We start from the raw sequence: 17,251 nt of genomic DNA, 5'->3' as shown, positions 1-17,251 counted from the left end.
CAGGTTAAAGGGGAGACTTCAGCGGGTCGTATTGAAGGGTGAACTGTCAGGCTGGAAGGAGGTTACTAGTGGAGTCCCTCAAGGATCGGTTTTGGGACCGATCTTATTTAACTTTTTTATTACTGACCTTGGCACAAAGAGCGGGAATGTGCTAATAAAGTTTGCGGATGACACAAAGCTGGGGGGTATTGCTAACACGGAGAAGGACAGGGATACTATTCAGGAAGATCTGGACCACCTTGTAAATTGGAGTAATAGTAATAGGATGAAATACAATAGTGAAAAGTGCAAGGTCATGCACTTAAAGATTAATAATAAGAATTTTAGATATACGTTGGGGACGCATCAGTTGGAAGCGACGGAGAAGGACCTTGGGGTATTGGTTGATAGCAGGATGACTATGAGCCGCCAATGTGATACGGCTGTTAAAAAAGCAAATGCGATTTTAGGATGCATCATGCGAGGTATTTCCAGCAGGGATAAGGAGGTGTTAGTATCGTTATATAAGGCGCTGGTGAGACCCCATCTGGAATATTGTGTGCAGTTCTGGTGTCCCATGTTCAAGAAGGATGAATTCAAACTGGAACAGGTCCAGAGACGGGCTACTAGGATGATCCGAGGAATGGAAAACCTGCCTTATGAAAGGAGACTCAAAGAGCTTGGCTTGTTTAGCCTGGCCAAAAGAAGGCTGCGGGGGGATATGCTTGCTCTATATAAATATATCAGGGGGGTTAACGTTAGGGAGGGAGAGGAATTATTTAAGTTTAGTACTAATATAGGCACGAGGACGAATGGGTACAAACTGGATATTAGGAAGTTTAGACTTGAAATTAGACGAAGGTTTCTAACCATTAGGGGAGTGAAGCTCTGAAACAGCCTTCTGAGGGAAGTAGTGGGGTCAAAAGACTTATCTGGCTTTAAGACTAAGCTTGATAAGTATATGGAGGGGATGTTATGATAGGATAGTTTAATTTGGGCAATTGATCTTGGATTATCACCAGATAAGTCTGCTCAATGGTCTGTGGGGAGATGTTGGATGGGATGGGAACTGAGTTACTGCAGAGAATTCCTTCTTGGATGCTGACTGGTGAGTCTTGCCCACATGCTCAGGGTTTAGCTGATCGCCATATTTGGGGTCGGGAAGGAATTTTCCTCCAGGGCGGATTGGCAGGGGCCCTGGAGGTTTTTTCGCCTTCCCCTGCAGCGTGGGGCATGGGTCGCTTGCTGGTGGATTCTCTGCAGCTTGAGGTCTTCAAACCAATTTTGAGGATTTCAATAACTCAGTCCTGGGTTAGGGGTTGTTATAAAAGTGGATGGGTAGGGTTCTGTGGCCTGCCTTGTGCAGGAGGTCAGACTAGATGATCATATTGGTCCCTTCTGACCTATGAGTCTATGAGAAATACTTCCTTTCCTAAGGCAGAGAGTGAGAGGGTTCTCAGGGTGTCAGGTCCCTGTGTAGACAGATTGGAATTAACTTACTTTTCAGCTGGAAACATGCTACCAGTGCATGGTGGGAAGTTCTATTCCAGCACTTCCATACACAGTTTACACCTCAGAATAATATAAGACTCATCTGGCTGAGTCAGTGCAGCATTTGAAGAAGCATTGTTTACCAGAGAATGTGCAAGTCCCTCAACTGCATGAGTCACATTCCTAACTGCAAAATAGAGTATCCTTCTTGACCTCTTTTTAAGGCTGACCTGATTATATTCCTGAACTTTAACCTTGGACTGGCAGGGTCAGCCTCCTCCTTACCCTAGTTTAGGGAGATTCGGATAGAAGAGCAAACCAGTCCTGATATGGTTTAAATCAGGTAATAGTTTTATTAAACACTGACAATTACACATAAACACTTACAAGCATGCTATAATTTTAAGGCACGGTAATTCTATTGCTAGAAAAATCCCCCTTTATTTCTTGAGTTTAGTTTCAAGCAGCACAGCAGCCCACTCCCTGAATACGCCCCCGACTTTTTTACCTGGTGAGTTTGGGGAGTTCCGGCCGGTCACTCCTTCACCTGTTCAAGCCCGACTTCTCCAAGGCCCCACTTGAAAGCTCTAAAACCTGATCAGGCCCTTTTTTTGGCAAGTCCTCTTAATCCCTCTGATTCCCGCTGCCCTACGGCTAGTCGTTCAGAGGGTTCAGATTTCCCACCCCCTTTTCTCCCGTCGGCCCAAGATGAGGCCCGAGATCACAGCCCTGTTGATCCACCTATTCCTGATCTCCCATGGTGGGGATGTGTCAGGTAAGGATTTTCAAGCAGAGTACTGCAACTCAGAATCTCATCCCCCCTCGGGGACAGTCCAATTGCTCAGACTGGGCAAACAGTGGCTCCAGCTAGTCTTAGGATTCCAGTGCCAGCAGATCTCCCATGGTGGGGATGTGTCCACTAGTATCTTTGCCCCTTGACAGCCAGTTCACCGACTGAGTGCCCCGATGGATCTGTCCGGCCATCCTTTATACCCTTTTTGACTGACTTCCAACACGCATGAATCAGGCAGTTTAGACCACTTCCAAATTTGGGCTTGCCACAGGGTCAGTTTCTCGGAACGTCCCTACCCCCTTCCAGATGGTCAGCAAGACGTGACCCCAGGAGTGTCAGCAACTTGTTTCTTGGTAAAACCCCCTCCCCTATTAGTCAAGCTATTTCTTAACTTATTGCAAAGTTCACCTCCCCCCTTAAGCCATTAGATGCTTTAAAACTTGTGCATAACAAACTTCCCCTTTTACTATGCCTTCTATTAACCCTTGAATATATTCCCTTTAGGCCTTCTATACAATAGGCCTTGTCCACCTTCATTCCCTAATATAGACCCTGCCATATTCCTTCACCCCCTTTCAAACCGTTTTCTGGTGTTGTGATCAAGAATTTTGAAATCACTTAGAATTGCAGGCTCAGTTTAGGTGGACAGTTTTCAGGGTGGATAAAAATCAGTGATTTAAAAAAAAATGTTGAGTTTTATTTAAATTGGGTTTTTTGGTAGTTTTTTTCCTCAAAAAGCATTTTATCTAAAGATTACAGCTCAAAGATATCTCATCATGGAATGGGGTTATAAATTCGATTTCTATAGTATGAGACAATATATTCATGTAACGTTTAAGAAAAGTTTTGTAAATGAGTTCCAATACTTCATGGATTAGGGACCCAATTTTATGGTGTTCCAGAGGCTTCTGTATAGATTAAAGTTTAATCTTTCTATCTACCCAGTGGGACTCAGTCCTCAGTCTAGAGGATACCATCAGAGATGCTTAATTTTGCAGTTCTCAAACTGTGGATTGTGTCTCCAGAGATAACGTGCTTGTTAATAACAGCAAAAAATGTTTTAAAATAAATGTGAGAAATAACAGACCTCAACCCTGTTGTTCCTCTGCAAAGTTGTGTACACAGAGTCAATATCTTACCTCTCAAGTACAAAGTTTCAAAAAGTTCAATGAATAGACGATTGTTGGGGCTGGAATAGGTCTGGACAAGGAGAAGAAGTCTGGAGATAAATGTGAGAAGGGAGGGACAGGCAGTAGAAACAAAAGTGAAACTGTTCGAGCAGCATATTCCAGAAGTCTTGAGGTCTTTCTTAGTGTAGCCTTAATTGATTTGACATCTTCCATACCATTCTCTCACTAGACGGAAAAACCTATAATGGCAGCAGGCTGTAAAAAAGACCCAGTTTGGGAATATTTTAATGAAATTCCTCTACCTGTGCGTAAGACAGGCATGCATGCAAAATGCAAACAGTGCAACAAAGAAATGTAAGGCCTGGTAGCCCGAATGAAACAACATCATAAGAAGTGTTTCTTCTCAGGCGGAAGCTGTGTTCAGATGATGAAAGGAACATGTCTGAACATGCAGGATCTTCAGGTTGGTCAACTTTTTTATTTCCTACTTCTTTCTTAAGGACTCCCTGTCTTTCTTCTGGACTATTCTTGAATTCTCATGTTTGAGAAAAAAATATAGTTGTTACTCTATGGTACTATCATTTTAGATGCAGTTGTGATAAAAAATAAACAGCTGAAATAGGCAGATCTTCCTTTTACAATTTCACCTTTAAAGTAGTACTGAGTGTCAGGGAATGCAATGAGGAATACTAAATGAACAGTATGGTGGTAATAATTAAATAACTGCATTGACTTATTTTATTTAGGAGAATCCATCCTCAACATACAGGATTCTGAAGACTATCTAGCTTCAGGATCACCATTTTCTATAGTTTCAGAGTTATCTGCCAATGATAATGTTTCAGTCACATCATATATGTCACATAGCCACGGTATATCACCTGTAGCAAAAAGAAGAAAAAATCTCCGTCATCCAGAAACAACCATAGATAAGTTTGTAATCTGATGGTTCTTATCACAAAAAGAGGTGATTGATGAAAAAATTGCCCGGTTTGTTTATGCAACAAACTCTCCTTTCCACATGACTGAGAACCCACACTTTCATTAACATGGTTCAGTCATTAAGACCAGGATACAGTCCACCCAATAGAGCAGATGTCGCAGGCAAATTGCTGGATAAAGTGTATGAAAGAGAAATTGAGCAGTATGCAAAAGGTCTAGAGGGTGAAATTGTTAACCTGAGTCTTGATGGGTGGAGCAGTGTCCACAATGATCCTGTTGTATGTGCTTGTGTGACAACAGAAGAAGGGAATGTCTTCCTTACAGAAACAATTGATACATCACAAAATGCACACACAGCAGAATACTTAAAAGAAGTAGCTATAAAAGCTATAACAAACTGAAAAAAATTCAAATGTCTGGTACGCAGCTTGGTCACAGACAATGCTGCAAATGTATCCAAGATGAGGTGAAATTTAGAAGAGTGAAGAGAGTCTCAAGCTAATAACTTAGGTTGCAGTGCTCATTTGATGCACCTCCTAGCCAAAGACTTCAGTGTTCCAGAAATAAAGGCTAATGTTGAAATTGCAAAATACTTCCATAACAACCTCTTTGCAGCAGCTACTCTGGAAAAAAAAAAAATGGAAGGAATCAAGCTAACAATCCCACAAGATGTGCAATGGAACTCAGTAGTGGGCTGTTTTGAGCACTATATCAAGAACTGGCCTAATCTGATGACAGTTTGTGAACAAAATTGTGAAAAAAAAGATGGCACTGTCAGAGCCAAAGTTCTCAACATGGGGCTTAAGAGAAATGTTGAACTCATGCTGAGTACCCTGAAGCCTATTTCTATAGCCTTGAACAAAATGCAGGGAAATAGCTAGCTGTTTTATTGCTGATGCTGTTGAAATTTGGAAGGAACTGAGTGAAATCTTAAAAAGAGAACTATTCAATGACAGAGAGAAATTACAAGCATTAAAAAAACAACAAATGGGACAAGCACTATCTCCAGCTCATTTTCTTGCAGATATTCTCAATACTTGGTACCAGGGTCAAACCTTAACTGCTGAAGAAGAAGAGTTGACTTTGACAGGGACATCCAGCAGTAATCCCTCCATAATGCCAGCTATAATAAACTTCAGAGCTAAGGGTGAACCATTCAAGAAATATACATTTGCTGATGATGTTTTAAAGAAAGCACACCAGTGAACTGGTGGAAGTCACTTAAGCATCTGGATTCAGAGACGGTTGAAGTGATAATCTCACTTAACAGCAGTAGCTTCTTCTGCCGGTGTAGAAATAATATTTTCTTCCCTTGGACTAATTCATTCCAAATTGAGCAATCGTTTGGGACCTGAAAAAGCAGGAAAGCTTGTTTTTTCTTTTCCGGATTATGAACAAACAGAAAAATGAAGGTGAAGGTGACTATGTTAGCTGCAGAAGCCAATATTTTAAGTTTCTCATGTTGACCTGGTGACATAGTTGCTTTAATTTTTTGTTTTTGCAGCAAAGAATCCTGTGGCACCTTATAGACTAACAGACATTTTGGAGCATGAGCTTTTGTGGGTGAATACCCACTTCATCAGACGCATGCAGTGGAAATTTCCAGGGGCAGGCGCCTGCCCCTGGAAATTTCCACTGCATGCGTCTGATGAAGTGGGTATTCACCCACAAAAGCTCATGCTCCAAAATGTCTGTTAGTCTATAAGGTGCCACAGGATTCTTTGCTGCTTTTACAGATCCAGACTAACACGGCTACCCCTCTGATACTTTTTTTTTAAATATTTCATGTAGCTATTCTAGGTAAAAACAATTTTACCAAAAACCTGATTTTAAAAAACGTGAATGTTTATCTTTTTAAAAAAAGATATCCAATCTTGATTTAAAAATGGTCAGTGATGGAGAATCCACCACAACCCTTGTTCAGTTGTTCCAATGCTTAATTACGCTCACCATTAAAAACTTCCACCTTTATGTACAGTCTGAATTTGTCTAGCTTCAACTTCCAGACACTGGATCACGTTATACTGTTCTCTGCTAGATTGAAGTGCCCATTATAAAATATTTGTTCCCCCATAAGTACTTAAGGTTAAGGGGTGACTTGATTACATTTTCTTTGTTAAATTAAATAGGTTGATTTCCTTTAATCTATCACTATAAGGCAGGGGTTGGCAACCTTTCAGAAGTGGTGTGCCGAGTCTTCATTTATTCACTCTAATTTAAGGTTTCATGTGCCAGTAATACATTTTAACGTTTTTAGAAGGTCTCTTTCTATGTCTACAATGTATAACTAAACTATTGTTGTATGTAAAGTAAATAAGGTTTTTTAAATGTTTAAGAAGCTTCATTTAAAATGCAGAGCCCCCTGGACCAGTTGCCGGGACCCAGGCACTGTGAGTGCCATTGAAAATCAGCTTGCGTGCCGCCTTCGGCTCGCGTGCCATAGGTTGCCTACCCCTGCTATAAGGCATATTTTTCTAATTCTTTAATCATTCTCATGCCTCTTTTCTGAACCCTCTCCAATTTATCAACAACCTTCTTGAATCGTGGACACCAGAACTGAACACATTATTCAAGCAGCAGTTGCACCAATGCCAAACACAGAGGTAAAATTACCTTCATACACCTATTTGAGATTCCGTGGTTTATGCATCCAAGGATTGCATTAGCCCTTTTGGCCACAGCATCACAGTGGAAGCTCATGTTCAGCTTATTATCCACCATGATCCCCAAATCTTTCTTAAAGTTACTGCATCCCAGGATAGGGTCCCCCTCCAGTAAGTATGGCCTACATTCTTTGTTCCTAGATGTATAGATCTTTGTTTTTCCTAATTAAAAAATACATTGTTTACTTGTGACCAGTTTACCAAGTGATTTGGATCTGTATGAATCCGTAACCTGTCATCTTCATTATTTATCACTCCCCAATTTTTGTGTCATCTGAAAACATCTAGTGGTGATTTTATGTTTTCTTCCAGGTCATTAATACAAATGGTATAATGTAAGTCAAAGAATTTATCCCAGCAGGACCCCAGTGGAAACATACGCACTCGATGACAATTCCCTGTGTATAGTAACATTTTGAGACCTCTCAGCCAGCTTTTAATCCACCTAATATTTGCCATGTTAATTTTATATTGTTTTAGTCATGCCGCACCAAGTCAGATGCCTTAGAGAAGTCTAATATGCTGTCAACACTATTACCTCTATCAACTAAATTTATAATCTCATTAAAAAAACAGATGAGTTTGACAGAATCTAGTTTCCATAAACCCATATTGATTTGAATTAATTACATTACCCTCCTTTACTTCATTATTAATCGAGTCCTGTATCAGCTGTTCCATAAGCTTGATGGGGATCAATATCAGCCTATAATTACCCAGGTCCTCCTGTTTAACCTTTTTAAACGTTGGTACATTAGCTTTCTTCCAATCTTCTGGAGCTTTCCCAGTATTCCAAGACTTATTGAAATGGTAATGGTCTAGCAAGCTCCTTAGCCAGCTCTTTTAAAACTCTCAGATGCAAGTTATCTGGACCTGCTGATTGTAAAATGTCTAACTTTTACTAGCTTCTGTTTAACATTCCCCGCAGATACAAGTGGAATAGAAAGTGTTTTCATCACCATATGGTGAGACTATATCATCTGTTCCTCTTCAGAAATATATATTGAACACTTCTGCTTTTTCTGTAATTATTATTATTAGTAGTATTAATAATAATAATAATAATTCTACTATTTTCATCTAGTAGTGGACCAACCCCGTTGTCAGGATTCCTTTAGCTCCCAATATGGTTTAAAAAATTCCTTATGATCCTTAATTCTGCTGTCCTTAGACTTCTCCTTGTGTTCTTTTGCTTCCATTATCAATTTTCTACAGTTCCTAGCTTCTGATTTATGTTCATTAGTCAACTTCTTCTTTCTTCCATTCGTTACATATTTTTTATTTTTTTTACAGCTGCCTTCACTTTGCCTCAAAACCAGGTTGTTATTTTAAGCCACACGACCCTCCTTCCTCAATTGTGAGATTGTGGCTTTTGGGGCATCTGGTAATATGTTCTTAAATGCTTCCCAATTATCCTTCACATTTTTCTGATTAAGTGCTTCCTCCTAACTGATTTAGCTCATAATTGTTTTCAGCTTTGAAACTGGTCCTATTAAAGCACCAAGTGTGTGTATATATTACTGGTCAGGACTTTATTCTGCTTGCACATTAGAAATGTGATCAAGTCATGATTGTTTGTACCTAAGTTACCATTAATTTCTAATTCTGTGATCAGTTCCTCTTTATCTGCTAGGACACGATCTAATAAAGAATTCCTCTGTTTTGGCAGCAACGCTTTTTGAGTTTGGAAATTGTCATCTGTAATGTTTAGCAATGCCAAGGATGTTGTAGTACTGGCAGCATGAGCCCTCTAGCGTATGTCACTCAAATTGAAGTCCCCCATGATTATGCAGGCTTTTTTCATACACGTGTTGTAGATAGGTGCATAATGAAGTAGCCATCCTGTTCCCTACTGTGATTTGGTGGTCTGTAACAGACACCAATAAATACCCCATCTCGTGTTTACTCTGTTAGGATAATTTTTTTCTGAGTTATCAGTGATTCAGAAAGAAGGTATTGTTGTTTTTGACACGGAGAGCCAATCCCCCTTCCTTTTTTGCCTACTCGATCCTTTCTAAATAGGTTGTAACCATTGATTCTTCTTCGAGTGATTGCTCACATCCATTCCAGTTAGGGGTGCGCGCCGCGCGTGCACGTTCGTCGGAAACTTTTTACCCTAGCAACTCCAGTGGGCCGGCAGGTCGCCCCCTGGAGTGGCGCCGCCATGGCGCCCAATATATATCCCTGCCGGCCCGCCCGCTCCTCAGTTCCTTCTTACCGCCGTGTCGGTCGTTGGAACTGTGGAGCGCGGCATAGCTGTCCTCCACGTCCCTAGCTCTCCTAGTTCTCTATCGTTTATCTATCGTTCATCTCTAGTCTATTATAGTTGTTAATTAGTTGGTTAAGTAGACAGTTAAGTTAAATAGTTGTTAAGTAGTTCTTCGCCGGGGGCTTAGCCCTTCCCGGCACCCGGCGCCAGGCTCATGCCTGTTTCGCCGGGCTTCAAGCAGTGTGCGGCCTGCAAGAAGCCCATGCCTACCAGCGATCCCCACGAAGCGTGCCTGAAGTGCCTCGGGGAATCGCACAGATCTGACAAGTGCCGCATCTGTAAGGCTTTTAAGCCAAGGACAAAGAAGGAGAGGGATCAAAGGCTCCGGACTCTCCTCATGGAGGCGGCACTTGACCCGACGGCTTCGCAGGCCGTGATCTCGGCGCCGGCACCGGATCGCACCGGCACTGAGAAGACTCCCCGGCACCGGCCCTCTCCGGCACCGGAGTCAGAACCAAGGCCGTCGAAGTCCAATACTCCGGCCAGGCAGACCCGGCTAGAGTGCCCGGCCTCGACATCGGCCGCGGCGCCGCCGGCACCGTCGACTCCGGGCCCAGCGGGTCCGTCGAGTCCGGTACCGCCGAGCTCCCCCATGAGATCTGGGGTTGAGATACTGGTCCCATCCACACCGGAGACCTTCGCCTCGGCTCGGGACCTCATAGCCCTGACTGAGCCCACTCGGCTGCCACCCCCGGTACCTCCGGTGCGGGTTGTGTCCAGAGGCAAGCCCATGATGTCGGCACCACCCAGAAGATCTCGTTCACGATCCAGGTCCCGACGTCTTGGGCGCTCCAGATCCCGCCGCCGCTCGCAGTCCCGGCACCGCTCCCCTCAGCGGTACCGGTCGCACTCGCGGCACCGGTCGACATCGAGACAATCGCGGTCAGGTTCCAGTCACTGAGACCGGCACCGCGATTCTAGGAGCAGGTCCCGACGCTACTCGCCGCACCGGTCGACCTCCCGGCACAGAGCCGGTGGCAGGTCCCGGTCCCGATCGACCTCCCGGCACCGAGCCGGTGGCAGGTCTCGGTCGACCTCCCGGCACCGAGCCGGTGGCAGGTCCCGGCACCGAAGCGGCGCCCGGTACCGATCAGGATCCCGGCACCGCGACAGAACTCGGTCCCGATCCCGGCACCGTTATGACTCCCGGCACCGGTCCCCGGCACCGAGACGATCCTCCGTGCCGGCCCGCGCAGACCCTTACCATCCAGGGTTGGCCCCTCCATGGCCCTCTAGACAGCCGTCCGTATCCTCCCAGACGGACAGCGGGTATGCGCTGGGCACCGACCGGCAGGCGGCTCTGTTCGGTGATCCGCCGCTGCAGGACCAAGGCCCACAACAGTGGGGATTCTGGACACCCTGGGCATACCATCAGGCCCAGGGCCCCCAGCAGCTCCCTGCTAGGCCGGCGACTGCGGAGCGTAGGGCTCCTGAAGCCTCGTTGTCTCGTCCCCCTCCCTCCCCGGAAGGGGAGGAAGGGTCCAAGCAGCAAGACTCCGCTGTGGCTCCTGAGGCAGAGGCGAGGGCTGAGGAAGACCCTCAGTTAGACACACTCGTGCCTGGGGTCTCCTCATCCTCCTCCCCGGATGAGGCGGTGGCGGGTACCTCCTCCAACAGTCCCCCCCCGCTGGATCTCAGGGTGCACCAAGACCTCCTCAGGCGATTGGCTCAAAATCTGAGTCTGCAGGCAGAGGAGGTCTCGGAGATAGAGGATCCAATTGTAACCATCCTCTCTTCTGACGCTCCCACCAGGGTCGCCCTGCCCTTCATACGGACCATCCAGGCCAACGCCAACACCATCTGGCAGTCCCCGGCCTCCATCCCTCCAACAGCGAAAGGCGTCGAGAGGAAGTACATGGCCCCTTCTAGGGGATACGAATATCTGCATGTACACCCGACTCCGGGTTCACTGGTGGTGCAATCAGTGAACGATAGGGAGCGTCATGGCCAGGAGGCTCCAGCCCCCAAATCCAGAGAAGCCAGGCGGATGGACCTCCTTGGCCGTAAGGTGTATTCGGCTGGGGCGCTGCAGCTCAGGGTCTCCAACCAGCAGGCCCTGCTGAGCAGATATGCCTTTAATTCCTGGGTGGCAGTGGACAAATTTTAAGGAGCTGCTGCCACAGGATGCTCGCCAAGAGTTTACGGCCATCTTGGACGAAGGCAAGAAGGTCGCACGCACGTCCTTGCAAGCCTCCTTGGACGCTGCGGACTCGGCTGCCCGTACCCTCGCGTCAGGAGTTACGATGCGTCGCATCTCCTGGCTGCAGGTTTCCGGCCTTCTGCCGGAGCTCCAACATACTATACAGGACCTTCCTTTCGAAGGCCAGGGCCTGTTTTCTGACAAGACAGACCCCAGACTCAAGAGTCTGAAAGACAACCGGGTCATTATGCGGTCCCTCGGGATGCACACCCCCGTGACGCAGCGTAGACCCTTTAGGTCGCAGCAACAACAACAACGCAGGCCGTTTTCCCAGTTCCGCCAGCGGCAGGACCTTTACAGGCGCCGCGGCAGGAACGGAAGGCGCAGGCAGTCGGGGAACCAAGGGGGGCAGAACCAAGGCTCCTCAAAACCCCCGCCTGGACCTAAGCCTTCATTTTGAAGGTGCGCCCGAGGGCGCAGTAACAGTTTCCCCTATGGATCCTTCCCCCCCCCCGTTTTCCAACCGCCTTTCGTTTTTCCTCCCGGCGTGGTCCCAAATAACATCGGACCGCTGGGTCTTAAGCATGGTGCAGACGGGATACCACCTGCAGTTTGTTTCATTTCCTCCTTCCCGCCCTCCTTCCTCGCCCCTCTTCAGGGACCCCTCTCACGAGCAATTCCTTCGGCAGGAGGTGCAGACGCTCCTCAGCAAAGGAGCTATAGAGGTGGTTCCGGAAAACGAGAAAGGCAAGGGGTTTTATTCCCGCTACTTTCTGATTCCCCAAGGCCAAGGGGGGCCTCAGGCCTATCCTCGACCTGCGAGAGCTCAACAAATACCTCGTGAAGTTGAAGTTCCGCATGGTATCCCTGGGGACCATTATTCCATCCCTGGATCCGGGAGACTGGTACGCCGCCCTCGACATGCAGGACGCGTATTTCCACATTGCCATTTGGCCGCGCCACAGACGCTTTCTCCGCTTCGTTGTGGGGGCTCTTCATTATCAATTTGCAGTCCTCCCATTTGGCCTGTCCACGGCCCCGAGGGTGTTTACAAAATGCATGGCAGTTGTCGTGGCGCATCTTCGGCGCAGCCGTGTCCACGTGTTCCCTTATCTGGACGACTGGTTGATTCGGGGCACGTCGGAACAACAAGTCAACAGCCATGTCCGCGTGATCACCGGCATGTTTGCAAGTCTGGGCCTCTTGATAAACACAGACAAGTCCACCCTGAGGCCCACTCAGAAGGTGGAATTTATCGGGGCCGTCCTGGACGCCACTGTGGGCAGGGCCTCGCTGCCTCTGCAACGGTTCCAGACCATGGTGGCGATCGTTCAACGTTTGCGGTCAGCCCCATTGACGTCAGTGAGGACATGTCTAACCCTGCTAGGCCACATGGCGGCTTGCACCTTTGTGACCGACTACGCTCGGCTCCGCATGAGGCCTCTCCAGCTGTGGCTTATCAGTCATTACAAGCCGGCAAGGCAACCGTTAGACATGTTAGTCACAATCCCCCAGAAGGTCTTAGATTCTCTCGGCTGGTGGCTAGACCAGTCCGTATTATGTGCGGGTCTTCCCTTCCACCCCTCTCAGCCCTCGGTATCTCTGACAACGGATGCCTCAGATCTAGGTTGGGGGGCCCACCTAGGGACCCTGCGGACACAGGGCCTGTGGTCCCAGGAGGAGGTGGGGCTACACATCAACATGCAGGAGTTGAGAGCGGTCCGCCTTGCTTGTCAAGCGTTCTGTCATCAGCTTCAGGGTCGTTGTGTCGCCGTGTTCACGGACAACACAACGACCATGTACTATATCAACAAGCAGGGCGGCACCAGGTCCTCCTCCCTGTGCCTCGAGGCGATACGACTCTGGGACTTTTGCGTAGCCCACTCCATTCACCTCAGAGCTTCTTTCCTCCCTGGAGTACGGAACACGCTGGCGGATCGATTGAGCAGATCCTTCCTGTCACACGAGTGGTCCCTTCGCCCGGACGTCGCTCTCTCCATTTTCCGGAGGTGGGGTTATCCCCGGGTGGACCTCTTCGCGTCCAAGGGGAACAGGAAGTGCCAAGCGTTCTGCTCCTTTCAGGGCAGGGAGCCGGGGTCAATAGCGGATGCCTTCCTCATCCAGTGGTCGACCCACCTGTACTATGCGTTTCCCCCGTTCCCTCTGGTCCACAAGGTCCTCCTGAAGGTGCGCAGAGACAGGGCTCTCGTGATCATGGTGGCCCCGGCATGGCCCAGGCAGCACTGGTACACCATGCTGTTGGACTTGGCCGTAGCCGACCCAGTTCCCCTGCCCCTTCATCCGGACCTGATTACCCAGGACCACGGGACCCTCTGTCACCCAGACCTGCAGTCGCTGCACCTAGCGGCGTGGCTCCTGCGTGGCTGACTGGTTCCGAGCTGCGCTGCTCCACGCCTGTGAGGGAGGTGCTCTTGAGCAGCAGGAAACCGTCCACAAGAGCCACATATTCGGCGAAATGGAAACGCTTCTCCTGTTGGTGCGTAGAGAGAAATCTCCGCCCTATGGAAGTTTCGGTAACCGAAATCTTAGACTATGTTTGGTCCCTCAAAGGGCAAGGTCTGGCCTTATCGTCGTTGCGAGGCCACCTAGCAGCTATCTCCACCTTTCACCCGGGTGCGGACGGTCGCTCTGTTTTTTCTCACCCGACGGTGTCGAGATTCCTTAAAGGGCTGGAACGTTTATTCCCTAACGTCCGTCCCCCTGCTCCGACCTGGGATCTTAACCTGGTGTTGTCCCGGCTCATGGGGCCCCCCTTTGAGCCGTTAGCTACTTGCTCCCTGCTCTACCTCTCTTGGAAGACTGCCTTTCTAGTAGCTATCACCTCAGCTAGATGGGTGTCAGAACTCCGAGCTCTTGTGGTAGACCCCCCATATACGGTCTTCCACAAAGACAAGGTGCAGCTGAGACCACACCCTGCTTTTCTGCCCAAGGTGGTCTCAGCCTTCCACGTCAACCAAGAGATTTTCCTTCCGGTTTTTTTCCCAAAACCTCACTCCTCAGGCAGGGAGCAGCAGCTCCACTCGCTGGATGTCCGTAGGGCTCTCGCGTTCTACATAGAGAGGACCAAACCCTTCCGAAAATCCCCCCAGCTTTTCGTGGCGGTAGCAGATCGTATGAAAGGGCTTCCTATCTCCTCCCAGAGGGTATCCTCTTGGGTTACATCCTGTATCAGGACCTGTTATGACTTGGCCCATGTCCCTACGGGCCGTGTGACTGCGCATTCTACCAGGGCGCAGGCGTCGTCGCTGGCTTTCCTCGCCCGTGTGCCCATCCAGGAAATCTGTCGGGCAGCGACCTGGTCATCGGTCCACACCTTTGCTTCCCACTACGCCCTGGTCCAGCAGTCGAGGGAGGATGCGGCCTTCGGAACTGCAGTGCTCCGTGCCGCGACTTCTCACTCCGACCCCACCGCCTAGGTATGGCTTGGGAGTCACCTAACTGGAATGGATGTGAGCAATCACTCGAAGAAGAAAAGACGGTTACTCACCTTTGTAACTGTTGTTCTTCGAGATGTGTTGCTCACATCCATTCCACCCCCGCCCTCCTTCCCCACTGTCGGAGTAGCCGGCAAGAAGGAACTGAGGAGCGGGCGGGCCGGCAGGGATATATATTGGGCGCCATGGCGGCGCCACTCCAGGGGGCGACCTGCCGGCCCACTGGAGTTGCTAGGGTAAAAAGTTTCCGACGAACGTGCACGCACGGCGCGCACACCTAACTGGAATGGATGTGAGCAACACATCTCTAAGAACAACAGTTACAAAGGTGAGTAACCGTCTTTTTTAACATTTCAGTTGTCATCCCACCATGTTTCTGTAATATCAACTAGATCAAATTTATGCTCATAAAGGAGCAATTTCAATTCTTGTTTGCTACCTAGTCTCCTAGCATTGTATCTAAGAATTTCTTTTCTTCACTTTCTTAGAGTCCTTGATTAATTTTGTTCTAAACATCTTGGTTTTTTGCAGAGTTCTTTCCTTTTCACCCTCCCCATTTGTTTGTAATTTAACCCCCTTCTGACTAGCATTTTGTGTTCACGTTTCACATGCTTGCTTATGTTTAGTGAGTGGAGCATAGCACTTAGTAGAAGAGGATGGGATCCAATTGTGCATGTTCCAGTTTTGAATATTAGTGCTTGCCAGTGTCCTCACCTTATTGTGATTTCTCCCTGAGCTATTTCATAATCATGGGGGTAAGTGTTGTGAGAGAGATTGTGGGCCTGACCTGTAATCCTTGCGGAATAGCTGTTCAAGGGAACAACTAGAATAGATTGAATTGAACAAGTTCCAGGCTGCACAACTCTGAGCTAATCTCCCAGAAGCAGAGACATTACTCACTCATCAGGAATGTGTGTGTACTTTTTCCTAATGAGAACAAAACATTTTATCCCTGTTCATTAGAAGAAAGTTAGGGTGTACTGTTACTATGACATTCCTGAGGACCCAGTTGGGGATGTCTTCTGTACCCTTGCTTGGAAAGGTGAATTGGACTGCTAGCCAAAATCTTGCCCTGGCAAGAAATAGATTCTATTGTTTCCCTGGATTTCCTGGACTTTGTGCAGGTGGCCCAGCCTTTGTCTTCTGTAGGGGAAAGAGCCCACAGCAGGGCCCAAGGGCAAAGAAGGTTTCATTTACTGAAGAAAATAGTCTTCAAATTTTATGTTGTCTGTTTTTTCCAGCTTAAGGTACGTTGATCGATGAGAGAAATGAAGGTGTCTCGAGGCCGCCCAGAGTCCAAATGGTAAGTGGAAAGCATCGAGATTCTGTACTATGCAACTCTATAGACTAATGCTACAACTCAGGTTCTAGGGGATGGGCTCTCCTTTTTCCATACATGTTTCTGATTATCTTAGTCAGTGTGATGAGTGGAATGGCCATCAGGTCTGTCAGCTCCTTTGTAGTGTCTGTTTCATGCCAGACACATCAGAGCTAATGGTTGCCGCTGAGTTTCTGTTTAGCTGGGCTAGTGGGTTTCCCAAGCACATTTGAGTGTGTGTACCCTTCATAAATAGAAACATTCACATTCAGTGCTCTTCCCCTTTTTCATCTTCCAATCTTTGTCCTGGCTCGTCTTCTCAGCAACCACTTCCTCCCTTCCTAGGATTTGGTATATGATTTATAAACTAAAGCAGTACCCAGACCTACTCTGGGTCTGTCTTAGTGCTAGAAGTCTCTTTGCACATCAGATTCTGAAGCTTGTTTCTTAAAGTGTTGGAATGTAACAAGTGACTTTTAAAGTTAGAAACTGTTGCACAAGTGGATGGTTTTAACCTGCCAAAAATGGAGCTTTCACAGGACACAGGCCAGCAAATATCAGACAAACTCCTACTTTCCCTGCTGTGATTTATGCCAAGGTTGGGCCAGATAGTGCTGCCAAATATGCAGTCTCAGGGAGCCTCACTGCTCCTGGAACAGGTAGAGATGCTCGTGTAATGTTTGCTGCTTGTACTCCATTGCCATGTGTTGTGTGGTGTGAGCTGCTTTGTGCTTGCTGAGCTTTGTGGTGGTAATATCTTGAGCCCCCTGGGAAACTGATGTCTCCCCGAGGCCAGATCACGTTTTTGTTCTCCTATTCATCAGGAAACCTCCATCTCCCCACCCTGTGGGAGCAGTTTTCTCCCAGTTAGCGGGGAGGAACAATTTGGTGTAGGTAAGTGAGAGACATCTGGATACCAAATTGTGGCTATTACAGCTGAGAGCCCCAACTGAATGGCTTTGCAAAGGCCACAAACTGGATCTCACTTCCATCCCTTCCTATCCCTTGACTTTCCTGTGAGTAGTGCAGCTAGCAGACCCCTGACTGTCATCTATTAGACTTCCCTTCTTC

At 47.6% G+C, this 17,251-nt stretch overlaps 1 protein-coding gene across 13 annotated transcripts in view; it reads left to right on the top strand.

The window, feature by feature from the left end:
- The window catches only part of PLXNB1 (plexin B1), a 252,065-nt gene that overhangs the window by 50,185 nt on the left and 184,629 nt on the right, over nt 1–17,251 (top strand). For 11 of the 13 annotated variants that reach the window (XM_030568223.1, XM_030568227.1, XM_030568226.1 and 8 more), the window contains one exon: nt 16,104–16,165. The exons of 1 other annotated variant lie outside the window; for it this stretch is intronic. Coding sequence is in view for 1 of the 12 variants with exons in the window: in XM_030568227.1 (XP_030424087.1) it covers nt 16,163–16,165 (3 nt within the window). In the remaining 11 variants the exon portion in view is untranslated. Of the gene's footprint in view, nt 1–3,709; nt 3,857–16,103; nt 16,166–17,251 lie in introns of those variants that run through there. One more of the 13 variants, XM_030568215.1, reaches the window with a different exon arrangement.

The sequence above is a fragment of the Gopherus evgoodei genome, chromosome 7, assembly GCF_007399415.2.
Source record: "Gopherus evgoodei ecotype Sinaloan lineage chromosome 7, rGopEvg1_v1.p, whole genome shotgun sequence".
NCBI lineage: Eukaryota > Metazoa > Chordata > Testudines > Testudinidae > Gopherus > Gopherus evgoodei.
Note: the sequence above shows the minus strand (reverse complement) of the source record. Positions and strands in the feature narration are given on the sequence as shown.